The sequence below is a fragment of the Apteryx rowi genome, unplaced genomic scaffold (assembly GCF_003343035.1).
Source record: "Apteryx rowi isolate R43461 unplaced genomic scaffold, aptRow1 scaffold_632, whole genome shotgun sequence".
Classification (NCBI taxonomy): Eukaryota; Metazoa; Chordata; class Aves; order Apterygiformes; family Apterygidae; genus Apteryx; species Apteryx rowi.
Window position 1 is genome coordinate 174720 of NW_020450908.1, and position 17600 is coordinate 192319.

The 17600-nt window shown below is 48.3% G+C and overlaps 1 protein-coding gene across 2 annotated transcripts in view; it reads right to left on the bottom strand.

Moving 5' to 3' along the window:
- STX1A (syntaxin 1A) overlaps window positions 1-16933 on the bottom strand; it is a 126706-nt gene extending 109773 nt beyond the window's left edge. For both annotated transcript variants that reach the window (XM_026084251.1, XM_026084250.1), the window contains exon 1: window positions 16870-16933. In XM_026084251.1, coding sequence (XP_025940036.1) covers window positions 16870-16899 — 30 coding nt within the window. In that variant the 5' untranslated portion in view covers window positions 16900-16933. The remainder of the gene's footprint in view (window positions 1-16869) is intronic.
- Window positions 16934-17600: the final 667 nt, after the last annotated feature.

Below are 17600 nucleotides of genomic sequence, written 5' to 3' on the forward strand. Positions count from 1 at the left end.
CCTGATAAGCCACGTATTAAAGATCATGGATGCCAAGTTCCTGCAAACATCCCGGCCTAACTGCATGCAAAGCTCTGCTATGCTCAGCAACTGAGAGCCGCTCGCTGCAGCTCTGCTGTTAGAACTTCACACAAACAAGGTTCAAACCACCCACAGGTCTCCTACCTATTAAAAGAAACCACCATCATCCTGGGAGACTGTATTTACCATTCACACCTCAGGGTTACAGTTAGAGTTTGGCAGCAGCCTAACCTAGTCTATGCTCAAACTTCAGGTGTCCAGAGCCAGAAGTCCAGCTCAGAACCATTTTCAAGGAAATGGTGTCAAGGCTAAGGACAAGAAGGGCTGCCAGAGGGTCTGCCTCATGGGAGAACTGCTCTGGAGAGCTGAACCACCTGAGACCGCAGCTTAAATCACCTATAGCCTCAGTCTTTGTATATACAGTCTATACATCTAGTACAACTATGCAGCATAATAACCTGGACATTTTACAGTCTGCTCATTGGCTATATTTAATTGTATTCAATTCCATTATTCACCAAAATCAGCCCATATTTCAGACTTTTTGATGAATAAAGTTCAAGGCAAAAAAAAGACTTTAGCATTCATCAGTATCTACATGAGTCAGTAAGCGTTTCAAGTTTCCAACACTAGCAGCACAACGGATAACAAGATTTCCAAGAGAGTTTTGTCCTTAGGTGTTCACTTTCCTTACTGCACTATTATGTTACCAACCTTTGGCATAAAGCCCAGCCATTTTAGCAGAGCATTGGTCAGCTCCTAAACTAAGTTCTAGAAACAGGCATGTTAAATTCCATTTAACTATTAGGAACAAGTGTTAGGGATGACAGAGGTACCACCGGTCACACACAGGGCAAGCAGCTGGGTTCACTGACTTGTATAATTCCAGGACATGAACAGTACTTATGATCTACGCTACAGTCAGTACTTCACACATTTGCAGTAATAGCTAAAACACAGTTTGGATGAGAAACAGCAGACAGACTTAATTCATCTGAAATTAGTTTCTTAATGTCCTTCTACCCCGTGGAAGGTCTTACTGCATGTGGCTCTATTAAGCTACGTGGGAATGATTTACTAAGAGACAACATTCTGCAAGCAATGACTTCTTGACCCTACATTCATAATTAAAAAAAAAAAAAAATATATATATATATATATATCCCTGAAAGATACGCTGCAGCTACCAAGTATTCAGAAGAGAGGCTCAGTCATGGTAGGAACATTTTAGATTCCCAGAGCAGACTGGACTCAGGCAGGCGTGTAAGGAATTCAACCAACTGTGAACTGCTGGTTATCTCCACAGACCTTCATTTTGCCCAAGGACGTTCCCTACTTGTCCTTCTTGGGGAACAGATTTATTTTCAGACATTAGAGAAAGGGGAAGCTTCACCTTCTGATTTCTCCTCGTTTACTCGGAGATGATACTATGTGGCACACTCATATTTCCCTGAGCACTGGCTGACAACCCATCACATGCTAAAGCAGAAAGTCCAATTACTGACCCTGATGAAATACGCTCATTTTCTCCACATCAGCATTATCACAGAATCACAGAATGGTTGAGGTTGGAAGGGACCTCTGGAGATCATCTAGTCCAACCCCCCTGCTCAAGCAGGGTCACCTACAGCACGTTGCACAGGATCATGTCCAGGCAGGTTTTGAATATCTCCAGAGAAGTAGACTCCACAGCCTCTCTGAGCAACCTGTTCCAGTGCCCAGTCGCCCTCACAGTGAAGTTTTTCCTCATATTCAGATGGAACTTTCTGTGTTTCAGTTTGTGCCCATTGCCTTGCGTCCTGTCGCTGGGCACCACTGAAAAGAGTCTGCTCATATCCTCTTGACACCCCCCCATTTAGATATTTGTATACATTGATAAGATCCTCCCTCAGCCCTTCTCTTCTCCAGGCTAAACAGGCCCAGTTCTCTCAGTCTTTCCTCATACGAGAGATGCTCCAGTCCCCTCATCATCTTGGTAGCCCTCCGCTGGACTCGCTCCAGTAGTGCCACATCCCTCTTGTACTGGGGAGCCCAGAACTGGACACAGTACTCCAGATGTGGCCTCCCCAGGGCTGAGGAGAGGGGGAGAATCACCCCCCTCGACCTGCTGGCAACACTCTTCCTAATGCACCCCAGGATATCCTTGGCCTTCTTGGCCACAAGGGCACATTACTGGCTCATGCACAACTTGGTGTCCACACAGTCCTAACTTCTCAATTTCATTTAAAAATGCTGTAGGTACTCGCCCTGTTGAAGTGTAATATTTTGGAAGTATTACATAAYACTTTGGAACTCAATGTGGCTTACCTCCACTCTCAAAAGAGCCGACTACCGAGCATCCTGCTCTCCTCTTGGATTTTCACACCGGGCCGTACCTCCCACGCCAGGAAAGGGCTGCAGGCACAGTGGGAAATGGCCAGTCATTCTGACTGGGGTTAACCCCATAGGCAATTACACGCAAGTCAGAGCACAAGCCAGCTTAGGACCCACAGCCCTGCTGGGGCTCATTGCGGCTGCAGAGCTCAAACCAGCCACAGGCACTGAAATCAGCAGGCAGGAGCCAGGATACATAACACTGAAAGAAAACGTTGCTTTTATAAAACTCCTTTACAGACCAGAGTTTCTCATGAGCAGCGGCGGCACTAGCAACACCACAGCAATTATCTTTCCTCTCCAGCCCAGAAGGCTCTCTGTGCTCATCTAATATTCTACAGAGGCACTAGGATTAGCATATAAAGATGCTTTCTGAGAGGCTCAATACACTTTGGTCTCAACACAAGTATTCCAAGATTGACATCAAGTCTTGGTGATGTCAGAGTGGTTGTGAGGCTAGTTTTGCACCTAGAAGTGGCAGGTGAAACAAGAAGAAAGCAAAGCCTGCAGACAAGGGAGGCAAAGCGCTCTGCACCATTACAACTCCTGTTGCCTATTTTACAGGGAGAAGATCTACATGCAAAAAATCATGACAGTTTGTAAAGTGGTCATCCTTCAAGACAGATTATACTGGCTATAAACATGTTAATGAAATTTCTTGGGTGCTCAGATCTTGTATAGATCCTAGAGAAAACCTATCACCATCCAAAAGAGACATTAATCCTCCAGAAAGCAAAGCTAAAATGTTTTCTGGAAAGTGAAATGAACAGTCATTTCATACACTGCAAACTGGCAGTCTGACAGGACTTGATGGAATGCCTGAAAGCAATGGCAGACAAAAAGAAAGACTCAATACTAGAAAAATTGCCATAGACACCACCTCAAAAGTACTGTATGATGGAAAAAAGAGTCAAGATCAAAAAGTAAACATCTGAAAATTCACACCCTGACGTGAACAAAAATTTTTTCTTGTAGTTAGTCCTCGTGAAAATAAACCAGGATCTGTAAGCATCCGCTTGAACCTGAAATATCGCACTATTAACAGAAAAATCTTATGGAGCAAGCTTAGTTCCATTTTGCAGGGGATTTTGATGTTATACAGGTTGGTTTTGTTCCAATATATGCAACAAAGTGAAAGCTGAGAGGCAACATAATGATTTTGTACATGTCAGAGGAATAAGCAGCAGGGAAGAGGAAAACCTGTTTCAGCTAAAGAAAAACACCAGCATAAGAACAAATGAGTGTTAAATGCCTCATTAACAATTTTAAGCAGGAGAGCTGGAATTTTATAATCCAGTAAGGACTGTGGTCCTACAACTTCCCAACAGCAGCAGAGGAAAACAACTTTTTTAAAAGAGATCCTAATAAGTTTGTGAAACAGATTACTGAGGAGGTCTGCAACAGCAGGGTCTCAAGCACAGGCATGAGTGCATAACATCAGACTGCAATGACCTGAGATGCATCTGGAGAGATGTGCAACCTGCCAGCAGTGATCAGCACGCAGAAGCAAAGAAAGCCTGAGAGCCAGTTCCAGGAAAAAAAGGTGGATTGGTCGTGCATGGTTCAATGTCTTCATATTTTCTGTCCAAACTGAAGCTACAAGCTTGGTGCAAAAAGCAGAAGAGTTGTTTGGTTCGTCTTTCAAAAACATTGTATAGGATTCTTTCTCTTTGGAGTTTGCTGCACTGCCGTCCTTGCGTTTAGCAGAAAAAGATGCCTAAAAATATTGGTGCTGCTATCTGAGACAGCAAAGGAGTGCCTTGTCTTTCTCTGAAAGGCTGGCTGTAGAGCCCAGAAAAATTCATGGGTAGATTTAGTATTGAACACCTTCAGTTATTCTTGTAGTGAATTAATTATCCCTCTTTAAAAGGTCATACACATGCCTTCTCAGGTCTGAGAAGGTCAGTGACTTTTGCCACACAAGTCATTTCAAGCAATTGCTGAAGGCACTTCACCATGTGAACTAAATCAGCTCTTAATGTTCACTACTAAGAAAGCTTTCCACCAGCTTCAAGTTTACCAAAAGGATCCGGACAAGCTTCATCCTTCTCCCACTGGCAACACCAGTACCTAAACATTACAGCTTGGCAATTATGAGATCTAAAACCTAAAGGAAGATGTTTCTGCCTAAAAATAAGCCTTTTTCTTTCAGGCTGGACAGACTTGAATCTGTCAGTCCACCTCTTCTTTCTTTGATTAACTACAGCAGCAACAATGAAATAGAGACAGATGCACACGTGGAAAATGAGAACTCACCAAAAAATAACACTTGTTCACTTCTTATATCTGGAGCTTGACCAGTTGCAGGTTATAATCAGCTGAATAAACTTCCTTAAACAGCAGCATGTGACTTTCGTAAGAGACTATGCCAAAAAACAGCACAGTTCAGTGAGAAATCTCCCACAGCGAGCAGTGGCATTTTCAATATTGCAGACACTTTTCACTCAGAGATGGCTGTGATGGACCATACAGGCTCTTGGAGAGAGATACAGCAAAGAGAACACTTGCTCCCTGGAGAGGTTGGCCATCTCATACCACGCTTAGGAGAAGAAAGTACTGCAAGAAGACAGGCACACTTGTTAAACCTTGGCCTGTATTGGAAGAAAGGAACATAGCTCCTTAACTAGAACTCTGTATGGTCAGCTGCAGTGGAAGAATGTCCCATTTCTCTCTGGATACCCCAGATGACAGGTTTTGGCCCAGGTGTCTGCAGACCACTGGGCCTCCACTGACTACTTCTAAGGGCCCTGCAAAAGACAACCAAGAAAAGGAGGCCTACTGTCAGGAGGATCAGATTTGCTATACAGAGGTCAGCAGCTCCACTGGAAATTTTCAGAGAGTATCATTTCACGGGTCATCACCACATACAGATACAACACCCTGATCATCACCAGTTACCTTAACTATCTCCCTAATTCAAGGCAGGTTAAACAAAAGCAAAGAAAAACATTTATTTACAAAATCCCAACTAGACAACACAGATATGATGCTCAAGGAAGATGAGTGCAGTAACTGAAGAAAGTCACAATGAATCCACTTATCATAGACCAAATCCAAAGGATGCTTGGTCTCCATGTTAAGCCAGTCACCTGGAACAGTATGCACATGGACAAAGTCAGTCCTGCAAACTTAAGAACTCAAAGAAACTTTCTTCATGACGTGACCTGCCAGCTTTTATAGACACTCCACTTCTCCAGGAACAACAGCGAGGTCCTTTCTGGTTTCAGATCTTCACCTGCCTCCCCTCTTTGGAAATGCAGGCACTTGGACAACTTGCATGCCACAGCCTGTCCTTAGTTTGCAACAAGCAAACTTTTTTCCCATCTAGAAGGCAGGGCAGGACATGAAGGCTTGTGTCTCAGACAAAAGGCCTTCCACGCACCCAGCATTATACCTCATTATCAGCCTAGAAATTGGCCCATTGCTTGATCCAAATGTGTCAATGGGATTAACATCCCAAGCTGCTGGCTGACATAGGACACAAGTAACCTCTCTTGCTTTAGGGACAGCCATGGGACCATCCCCCCAGACCCTCCTTTGGGGTATGCTGTTGCAGTGTCACTGGGGAACAAGCTGAGCAAGCCTCAGGAGTGCAAGGGAGGCGAGCCACCACTACCTCCCACTGACCACAGCAGCCCATGCAGTGCCAGCACCCACATGGACCACCAGCAGCTCCTGACCAAGCCAAATAATCTTCTTAAAATCACAGCGCTCTTCCTGGGCTCCCAAAAGTCTCCAAAACAGAATGACAAATACACTTTTTGCCATGGGTTTATTTCCCCTCATTTGTACTGTGCTCTCCATGAGAACTCATTCTGCACAAATCACCATTACCAACCACTCCACTAACTTAATCAAAACACACAGGGAGTTTGCAACACATCGTATTTGCTATTTACCATAGCCCTTCTGCTCAGCAAGCCTTTCAATACCTTGTGCTTCCAGAGTTGCACCTCTTTACATTTCTTCTTTCTAAAAATGGTCCCCTTGCCCTTATGCCTCTTTATGCCTGGCTTGGTATTTACACTGCATTGTTCTGTTTCCTAAGCTGTCCTTCTCTTCCCTTCCTCATGCATTTGCTTTAAAAATTATCCTTCAGACTCCATGGTCAAAGGACATTCAGACTTCCTTTCTCACATGTTGGTTTAGGTAACCTTCCACAGCCATCTGGAGCCAGTACCTTATTGCACACTGTCTTTCCTGGTCTTACACTTCTGCTTACTCTCCTCCTTTCTGTTAATATACGTAATTTTCTGGAAGTAGCAATTTATCACAGTACTCAGCTTAATGAGCCTTACTGTACATGTTCTGCCTATAGTGATAATTTTGCATATTTCCTGAGAAATCTTGTTAACTAAGGAGATATGTAGCAAAACAAACATTTGTATTGCATCTGAGCAGCTCACACAAAGACAAAGACACTTGCAATTAAAACAACGGGAACTAGTCTAAATCCCTTTGGCTCCAATGTTTTAGATACGTTTGCTGTGCACCGGGTATATGGCTTATAAACGCAATGTCTCATTATTTTTCTAACTACACACTGTGTGGCATCAAGTTTCAAGAAGCAAAGGGTATTTTAAAATTCACACTGACTTCAGTGGCATTGCAAAACCCCTGTGATATTTGACCTAGAGTTTTCCAGCAGACACTGCTGTGACCCCAGGGCTCACCATCCTCCTTCATCCATCACCCCCAAGGACCATGCCAGTGCAGATCCAGACAAGGAAAGAGGTGCCCCTTCCATCGCAGGTCTTGTGTCCCCTGTTAGGGTCAGGGCCAGTCACTGCCTGCCATGGCAATCGCCACAGGCTCTGCACAGGCTTGCTCTAGGTCAAATCAGCTATCTTACGCTACATCCTACTGATGCTCCTTTGGTGGAAGTCCGCTCAGCACCACGGGGCAGCAGACCGCATACTCCTAGGGTAGAAGAGCCACAGCGCTGAAGTAGAGACAGTCCAGCCAGAGCACACCAACCCTGGCACAAGAGCAAGCCCCAAGCAGCAAGGACACGCAGGTCTCAATGTGCTCTGCCAAACCAGGACTGACAGAGCAACCCACCAGCATCTCCTCCCATCAGGGCAACCCCAAGCTGGAGGCAGAGCACAAAATCCAGGCTCTCTTCTTTAAGCGAATATAATGATCCTTTCCTCACTTGTGGGTTAACAAGCAAATGTTTGATTTTAGTGTCTAAGTATGTTGTCATCTTTGACTTAAAATGCTGGGAAAGGACTAAGGATTTAAAGGAAAAGGAGAAGCCTCTGATAAGGTTGAGCAGCAGCCAGCTCTTCATCCCACACACACTGTTCTCCATGCATGGCGGAAGAACCCTCAGGGTACAAGGAATCACCCATGTTTCATCTCCTCCCATTTTCCAGAGGCTGCTAGGGAACAAGTGAAACAGCTAACTTGCCCCAGAGACACAGACACTGCCACAGGGGAGGAGATGGCTACAAGCTGTCCAAAGTCAGCAACAGTTACTCCTGACTTCAGACACATCTTTCCAGAGCATCATCCTTTCAGCAGCTCCTCAGATCCCACGAAACCAGTTTTTCAGAAGTCACTACCTTTTTAACCGTGTGACTTCACCGAAGCAGGGCCAACTTCACACTGCTTGCAGCAGCACGAGTTTTCACCTTCCCTCATGAGCAGGTCGCACGGGGCACTAGAAGTGGAGAGCTACAGGCTGCTGCAGCCATCCCGTGGCCCCAGGGTGCGAGGCAAACGTCATCCCTTCCCAGGCAAGCAGTGCCCACACATGCTGCCAGGGCAAGGTCCAGCAGCCCTCTGCCAGCAGCAGGAGGGGCAGCATGACCAAAAAGGAACCAGAGAAACATTTGGTCACCTCTCATTGCAAAATTCACCCCTCAAAAGCAGACCTCTGCGTCTTGAGGCTTTTAAGCTTCTAGCTTGGTTCCTCCATCCCTCACAAGCATCTGCTGAAGCCTCTCTTGACAGTCGCAGATGATTCGCAGGTCCCACTCTGCCCTTGGACTCTCATCCAGTCAGCCATAAATACGAGCTAAAATGCAGTACTTCCTGGGACACGACTAATACCTACCGGGTTTAGTGGTGCCCTTTTCTTTCCACTGACTATAGAGTCTGCACAACTAGATCATGGAGCTGTAAACACTATAGACACGTAAAACTGAGTAGATGGCTGTCACCTGCCATGTGACCACCTCATCTCCTGCGCAGGCTGGGAGAAGAAGTGAGACCAAATTATTTATGTGATCTTTTTGGTTGAATAGAAGAGCTTGAAAGCATGACATGCAACCAAGAGGGTTAAAAACTAAAAGAACCCAGTATTAAAAAAAAAAAAAGACAAAACATGATTTTCAGCATCAACAGTGAGTTCTGAATACTTGGGGTTGGTAACACTGTGCTATACAAAAACCCCACTGCCCAGATGAAGCACAAAGGCACACAACTCCTGCTAAAAGGAACAATTTTGGTCGACTTCACAATTGTGCCCAGAAGAGAGAAATCATCTGCAAGAGCAGCACTGTATTATTAATGACAAGAGTTGGAGCAAGGTCTTGTTCCAAGTTGTAATTTGTAACTTAGTCCCCCCAGGATGTTTCAGTTGCTGCAGAAAAGAGAAGTAGGTGGCTCCACACAGCCAAACCTGGTGCTGTCCTCTATCTATCTTTCTCTTTTTATTTTTTAACACACACCTACCCACAACTCCCACAGGCAGAAGGCAATGCTTGACAACAGGACACAAAGCAGACAGAAACTGGGAGTTTGCAGCCTGCTGGGGGTGAATGATGGTGTTGCACAAATACACGGACATCTCCAGAGAAGCGCATATCAAAGTAGCTGCTCCTGTTTAAAAGAAGTGACAGGCTCACAAGGAAAGTACTCTGCACAGTCATTTCAATAGTTTCTGCAGAATTTCTTTTTGCAAGACCTGCAAAAGCAGGGCTTGCTTTGTTCCCAACTCTTTCCCATTTATGTGGCAAGCTCAGGAAGAACTACTGCACCCAATTTTGCAAATCATCTTCTGCTAACAATAAAAGCATCACAGACATGCTGGATGGCAGACTACAACGCATCACCTGTCTCTGGGGCTTTCCAGTTAAGACCTTACCAAGCAACTACTGTGGTTTGGGCCTCAGCCCCTTACTCAGAAAGGGCACATGATGGGAAATGAAAACAAGGCCTAAAGAGTAACTCTTTAGCTGCTGAAGAATTATTCTCAATTAATACCTGTTTAAGCACGATAAGGTTTTAGACCCAAACAAAAGATCACCAGAAACTTGAAAACCCCATTATACACTGCTGTAGGTTACAAGCAACAATTGAAGCTTTGATCTTACAAACACCTCCTCATGTTTAACTTTAAATACGTGACTGGTTCCACTCAGCAAGTAAACGTACCCATAAGGTTCATGCTGCTGAACCTCGAGTGGCTCTAAAAGCCTTTGCAGCCATAGAAGGAAGCAACAAATCCATCAGCAAGAATTCACGTCCTAACAGCAGAGCCAAATGGGTTAACGCTTGACAGGGACCAATACCTGAACAAGTCACCCTCACCACGGGATCAAACTGCAGCTCTGAACTGAGAGAAGAAACTCCATCAAAAATGGCATTCTCCTCTCCCACCTCCCTCTGGTAAGTGGGTCATTTATATTTCTATCTGGGTACAAACTGCTTTTCTTCTCCTTCTGATACCATTCCTAAGGAAGGTCCTTGTCACACTGGGGAAACTTCTGCCAACGCTGAAATCTGTTAGGCCTGGACTCTATCCCGTAAGCATGCTCTCCTTGCCAAATCTGTCTCCACAGCACCTGAATGTGCTATTTAGGCAATATCTACTTAAGCATCTTAAGGAACGTTTCCCCTGGATCACGTAATTGCAAAATAAGACATCCGGCAAACACATTTTGGTAGGAAACAGGGAAAGGATCTGTCAACCGATAAACGGTCTTTCCCAGCCCAATTAGAGGCAAGAGGCTAATACAGCCACCAAAAATTTGTAACTCTTGGATCTTCTGCTAATTGGCTGGGTTCATAGCAGAGTCCTGTCTGCTTGAACATCCAGTCACACATTTCTTAGTTGTGTGTAATGCCAAATTTGTGGAATTCCTCCAGGGATGAGCAATCCCGACCTAAACCATCAGGGTGTGCAGTTACAAACCCACTACTCCCTTCCCAGTCCAAATGTCTCCTTGAAATTTCCACCTCTTGGCACAGACTGCTGTCTCACAGCAGTCTGCAGTTCCTTGGCACCTTTTCATTTCTGCAGAAATGGGGAAGCAACCATAGAGAATTAAATCAAAATAACAACAATAATAAACCCAAAAAACAAGGCACCCAGTGATCAGGGACCAGGAATTTCCAAATGCCACTTTCATGATCTGATATTTGAACATATTTCTCACCTCCTTCGCTCTTTTTCAACACATCTTTCATAATTATTTTGCTATTTGGACCCATTTTATACCCTGGGAACTCAAGTCTCCCACAAATGGAGCTGTCATCTCACACACAGGACAAAGTAACATGGACCAGACTCTTGCAGTCCAGCATGCGTGCATCATCTCTGGTCTCACAGCCCTGCGACATCCTTTATGTTTTGCCCCTGCTGACACAGGACAGCAAAGTCCTCACACATTCAGCAGAGCTTCAGACTCTTTCCCCATCCTCATAAACTGATGGCTCTTTATAATTCAGTATCCCCTTGTACTAGCTATCCTGAAGGTTTAGAGAGAACAGCACAAGGATAGACTAAATCAAGAAGTTTTGGTGCCTGGAGCACAGGGAGAAGCAGTTTCAAGACACTTCCAAAAGCAAAACAAATTATTTTTCAGAAAATTTTCCTCCCATCCCTCCTCTGCAACAAGACACTGCAGGGGGACAGTTTCAGCCAAGAGAGGTTGTTTTGGGGAAGTTTGGGAAAGGGACCCAGCAGTAGCCAATCTCAAAAGGAGAGTCTGCAGAAGACTCGATAAGACAGAGGTGACTCACCATCACTCACAGAGACGGTGTTGCACCCCACTGTAGTGCACCTGCCACCAGAGCTGTAGCAAGCAGACACCTGTTCCAGCTCTGCTCTGGATGCACAGAAAACACCAAAGGGGTCAAATCTACAATCCAGGCCTGGGCTGAGGCAGAAGCAGCTGTAGAGCATGGCCACTTTCTGCAGCAGAGCTGCTGGGAGAGGCACCGCAGGTGCTGAGCAGCCGTCGAGACTCTGCCTCTAATCTTATGTGTGCTCAGTCATAGCTATAGTCCTGCAGCTCAGTCTCGCTGAGCCTGGGTTCACCCCTCGCTGAACACCAAGCCTTCCGAAGGTTGGCACCGCACTACAAAAAGGAGGACGGAGCACAGCCTCCTCACTGTCAGAGGCGTGGGGGACACTCCATCTTATTGCTAAACCCACCAGGCTCCGGCATCTGCCCAGCATCTGAAAAACAAATGGTGCAAAACCAGCCCCCCCCCAGGCCCAGAGGAGCCCTTGCCGCTCCCGGGGTACTGCCGACACTGGGCGACAGAAGCAGCGAGCTTCGGGTCGCAGCTTGCCAGCACTCAACAGGCCAGACCAGTGCTGCGTCAGCTAATGCTGATGAAAGCAGCGCTGCACCGACTGCAAAGTCATGGCCAGCATCACGTCAGCAAACGCAATTCCTTCACATCCGTATTCAGTGGTGGTAACACACCAACACAGGCCAGCCTGTGTGGCAACGCTAGCCTGATAAAGGGAGCAGCAGTGGGGTTAGAGAAACCATCCTGACGTCCATCTCCTAAAACAGCCATCGCTTGAGCTTTACACCAGCGACTGCCTGAAAACTGCCTTTTTGCCCACCACTCCTGAACAGTGAGGCCGCTGCAGGCTTTCCCTGCCTCTGCCACTCCACACTACAAGGCACGGTGACAATGCAGTGTGCCACACTCATCTGTGCACACATGGTGCTGTCACCAACATGGTCTCTGCCCCAACAGCTGGGACTTGTGCTGGTGCTGTCAGGAGCGCAGGGATCCTAGAGAACCACCTGTTTAGACAAAATGGAGCTCTGTCTGTGGAAAGGATGCATTTCCTCCAGGAGACCAAAAAGTCTCTGGGATTGACCTAGCAGGTGTCACTTTGAATCTATTCACACAGCAAGGCTGAGCTCATTTCCTCAGTTATTCCAGCTCAGAAATATGAGGACAAATCCCAGCTCTGGTAGCACAAGAATGGAAGGACTTGGCTTGCAAAGCTGCTCCAAAAGCACCCTAAAAAAAAAAAGCCCAAAGCTGGTACTGCACAGGCCTGGGAAGGGCTCTAGCAGTTGCTTCCCCTTTCACCAAGGGTATCCTCACACACCAGAATTTAATGTAAGAGAACCTATGGGGCAGAAGCAACTCTCCACTCTTCAAGCAGAGGGCTAAAACCAGGCTCAGGATAAACAGGTTTGCTCCTATTAATCTCAACAGGACACAGCAACTACTTACAACAGGCTCAGTGCAAAGCCCTATAGATCTCAATACAGGCATCTTTCATGACCAGGTCCACAAATCATTCTTTCTTCATAAGAGAGTAAAATTTTCAGCCACAAGCTAAGTTTCCTGTTCCAAGGCTGTTTAGAGCAGGCCTGGGAACATTGCCACCCTCCCCAGGGCACTAGATATGTTAAAATGAGTTTGAAAACAACCAGAGTCCAAAGGTTCAGAGAAGACACAAGATTAGCATTTTGAATTTCAAGTACCATTGTAAAAATCCCATTAAGATGGGAAGCTCTTGTTCTGCACAGCAGTAAAAAGCCTGCATCCCTTCCTTAGCTCCAATAAAGCTTTAAAAAATAACAACAACAAAAAATCTCCTCACTGGCAGAATTTAGAAGATATATTAAAATGAGAAGAAACCAGCCCAGGTTGTTAACGAGGCTGGCTACAGACAACGGATCTCAAGCACAGGAAAAACAAACCCAGACATTCCCTAAACTTGGTTCATTACAGAATCTCGCACCTCCCAAGTAAACAGCAGCAGCAAGGCCGTAAATAAGTGTTTCTTTAACATGCCATCTCCCTGACCAGCTCACTACACACCCTGCAAGGCTCTCACACCTGGCCGGAGCCCTGCCCTCCTTGCAGGGTGACGCACTCCCTGTACCACGTCTCAGTGGAGCTCACTCATCTCCTGGGCACCAGACACTCAAGATCTGAACTGTTGTGCCCAGGAGTCCCAGCGCAAACCCCACAGGATGTGTGCGGCGGGTACGGTCTGTCCCCAGCACATGCCCAGTAGCCACCCTGCTGCTGCAGATGTGCAAGATGTGATGCTGGTGAGAAGGGAGTCAAGGGAGGGAGATGCAAGAGGCAGGAGGCCACCCCGCTTCCAGGCTTTACAATCATTACACATTAAGCTATAGAAATTTCACTGAATAAGGATCATCAGCAGAATAGAAGCTAAAGCGCCTTTTTTTTTTTAATATATTTAAAGACATGGAAAGATTTAAAATACCCTAGCAGTATCACTTCTCAGCCAACACTGGCTGCCAACAGGACATTCATGGGATTGGTTTTTACTATTATTATTAAAAAGCCTATTTTCTGATTTTATTTCACAGTTTGCACTGTACATGGATAAGACTCCCTTGTCTTGGGTGCTTTCCAATTACTTTGGCTGAACAGAAAGGGTGCATTTTTTTCTTTATATAGTCCCTTCCTCCTCAAGCATATATACTGACTCCCTGCTTCCCTATCCTGGCGTCACAGAAATATGAAAGAGATCCATATTTCTGACATTTTCTAGACTAAGCCATCCAAGTGGGGTCTCTCTAGAGACTTGGTTGGCCTCAACATCAGAAGTTCTCCCAACTATTAGGCTTACCCTTTCCTTTATTTTTCAATCACTCCCCTCCCTTCTTGCAAGTTATACCCTCCCCTCGGCTGGTGGGGCAGCAGAGATTGCACAACAGAACCTCTGTCCCCTTCAAACCTGCCTCCTCTCTCCAACACGCTCTCTCCTTCCCTTCAATCTGGTCCCTGTGTGCCAGAGACAGTTAATCAGATCCAGTGGTGAAAGAAAAACATCTTGAAAAGAAGTAAAGCTAGCATGGGTGTGACAGCAAGACCTTAGAATAGGCTACAGAATAGAGCATTACAATCTAATTCACTCCCTCCTAAAGCAAGATTTGAACTTAAGACACTCTGGAAGATCCAGGCTGTGCACAGTTCACCATGATCTCTGGGAGATGTACAAGCTACCCTTCTCACAGTGTTTAGGGATGGCTACAGTGGGCCAGACAACCTAGCCACAAGCCAGGGGAAAGCTGAGAGCTGGACCACTGCCGGCAGCCACGTCAGCAGGGCATGGTGTGCCTCCATAGGCTGTTCTACCACAGTAAACTCTGGCAGAAGGGGCAACGAGCAGCAAGAGGACAGTAACAACTTCAACCGCCACAGCTACTTGTTGAACAAACCTGCATCTAAGCTTGCAGCCCAAAGAGCCATTTTAACTGACAACCACCACTTAAGCCCTTGCAAACATCTAAAACCAACGAGCATAGGGGTCTTCTGTGACTCTGAGTGCCCTCAGTCCCACTAATCTTGCTCTTCTCACTGCCCAGTAGCCCAGTCTAAACAAGGCAGAGCAACCAAGGCCACTTCATCTGTGGACAGATAGGCTGGGTGTTCTCTTGGGACATTAATACAGGCTGGAGTTTTATCCAGTGTCCAATGTGCAGCTCCTCTAAAGATGCTAAAAACCTCTTGGCCTTAGCAAAAAACACACTACATAGTACACAAGCCAAAGTAGCAAAGCTGAGAATGGTTATTTTTAGGAGTACAGTGAAATGTCAGGTTAACGCTCAGCTGACCTCAATGTAGCTGTTTGCACCACTTTGAAGGTGGTTTCAAACAATAACATAAATGTATCTGGCATCATTCATCTCATTTAGCTCTTCTTTCACAAGGTTACTTCAGGAGCAAGGAAAGCTGGAGAACATCTTTTCTCTGGGAACAGCTGAGATTCTACAGCATTTGGCCACAGCCTTGCAGAATGCGCAAGGCTCACGTAGCAGGAGACAGAGGAGGAAGAGCATAGTCCAGGAGCAGCACACCAAGGAGGCTTTGTCTGCAGGTGGGCAGTCGCTGGGCAAAATACAAGAGTGCAACAGCTTCTGTGTCACATACCAGTGAGACTGCACCTAAAACGCTATGCAGTTCTGGGCTTTTCCTTAGCCAGATGACATCAGCAGACTGAAAAGAATGAAAAAGCAAAATGGGCGAGGACCAGAGAGGGCAACCTGGGAAGAAAACAACAGGCTGAAATCAGGCAGCCAGCACTGTCTAAGGAAGCCACAGGAAAAGACCCTTCCCCTGCCCTGCTTGCACACTCTTGCCCCCATGACATCACTGCTGTGCAAGGACTCTTCCACACAAACTAGTCCAGATTTAAAAAAAAAAAAAAAAAAATTAAGGCTGGGCTAGTTTTTAGCCAGATATTAAGGCTGGGTTAGTTTTCAGCCAGATCAGTCCCCTCGGCAGTTCATCACATGGCTGCACAAGCAAGGGGCTGGACCAGAAAAAGAGAGATGATGTCCTTCAGTGGCAGCACCAACTAAAAGCATTCAGCAACCTACTGCCTTACACAGCTATCTGTACAGCAACTCTAACTGAAAAAAAAATTCATCAAGATACAGATGCCTGAAAAGAAAAAACAAAAGCAAAGAAAACACACACACAAAAAAATAGCAATCAAGAGGAGAAAGGAGAAGGGGTACAAGGTTTTACACCGGAAAAAGACTGGCTGTCTAGACCACTTGTGACTGCGTCAGTATACAGTGACCTAACGAACCAATTTATGCTCCCTTTCCCATTTCTCTGCTCAGGGTACCTTGTCCTGCTCGGGGAGACACCTCTCCCCAGACCACCTTTTCCCCACGTCCTCTCCCGGCAGAGGGCTCCCGAGCGGGAACGCTCCCGGCATGACAGATACACGCACGTCCGTGCAAAGCCCGTGGGCAGCGCTGACGCCAGACGGCACCGGAGCGCTAGCGAGGCGCAGGGCCGCGTTCGCTCCAGCCCCCACGGCCACTCGCGGGGGGGCCTCGCGCGGCAGGGCCCGATTCCTACACGGGGAGCGGGCACGGCCGCGGCTCCGCGGAGACCGGGGGCCGCGGCCGCGGAGGCTCCGGCCGCGCTCCGTGGGGCCCCAGGACCCCCGGACAGACTTCCCGACACCTCTGTGGGGGGAGCTGATGGCCGGGCCGGGGGCGACGCGAGAGCGGGTGGGCCCCCGCCGGGCCGGGCGGTCCCGCGGCAAGTCTCGGGGCGCCGCCCGGGCAGGACCGGGGCCGCGCCGGCACCGCCCCCGCCAGGGCTGCCCAGCCCCCCGGCCCTCTCCCCGTCGCGGACGGGCTCCCGGCCCCAGCCCCCCGCCGCCGGCCCCCCCCCGAAGAGCCCCCGGAGCAGCGGGACGGGACGGTGCTGGTCGCCGCCGCCCACCCTACCGGGGCCGCAGCCCCGCGCCGCCCCGGTACTCACGGCACGCAGCTCCCCGGTCCGGTCCTTCATGCTGCCTGCCCGCTCGGCGCCGCCGCTCTCCGGGCGCCGCGCTGGGAGGGGCGGGACGGCACATGCGCCGCGGCCGGGCGGAGGGGGCGGTGCGGCGCGGCCCCGCGGGCCGCCGGGAGCGGCCGCGCCGGGGGGGCGGGGGACCCGCGGGCGGGGGCCGGGGGAGGGCCGCGCCTGGGGCGGCTCACGTGAGGGGCACGGCGGGGGAATGCACCTGCGGGGGGGTCTCACACCTGGGGATCAGCCCTGAGAATAACGTCTGGGGAATCACCCCTGGGGGAATAACCCGGGGCTCACACGGGGGGGCTGTGCTGGGGGCTCACACCTGGGGATCGTATGTGGGGACTCTCCTCAGGCCACACAGCAGGGCAGCCCCGACTAGGGCGGTCACATGTGGGGGCCCTGCGACAGAGGTGGCACCCAGTGCTGCGGCTCCAGCAGAAAGTATGTTTGGGGGCTCCCTTGCAGGGCCTCGCCTGACACCCAGCCCAGGGGATGGGGCAGGAATGGCAGGGGCCGGGTCCTCCCTGGGGGACCCCAGGCTCCTTGCCAGCCCATGGGGCTCAAGCAGGTAGTGCAGCGTGGGGAGCTGGACAGACCCACAGCCCCCCAGTGCCTGCAGCTTTCCCCCATGCTGGAGGTGTCAGGGCAGAAGGGGTTCACAAGCTCCCGCTACTCCTCAGCTCCAGGTTGTGGTGGTG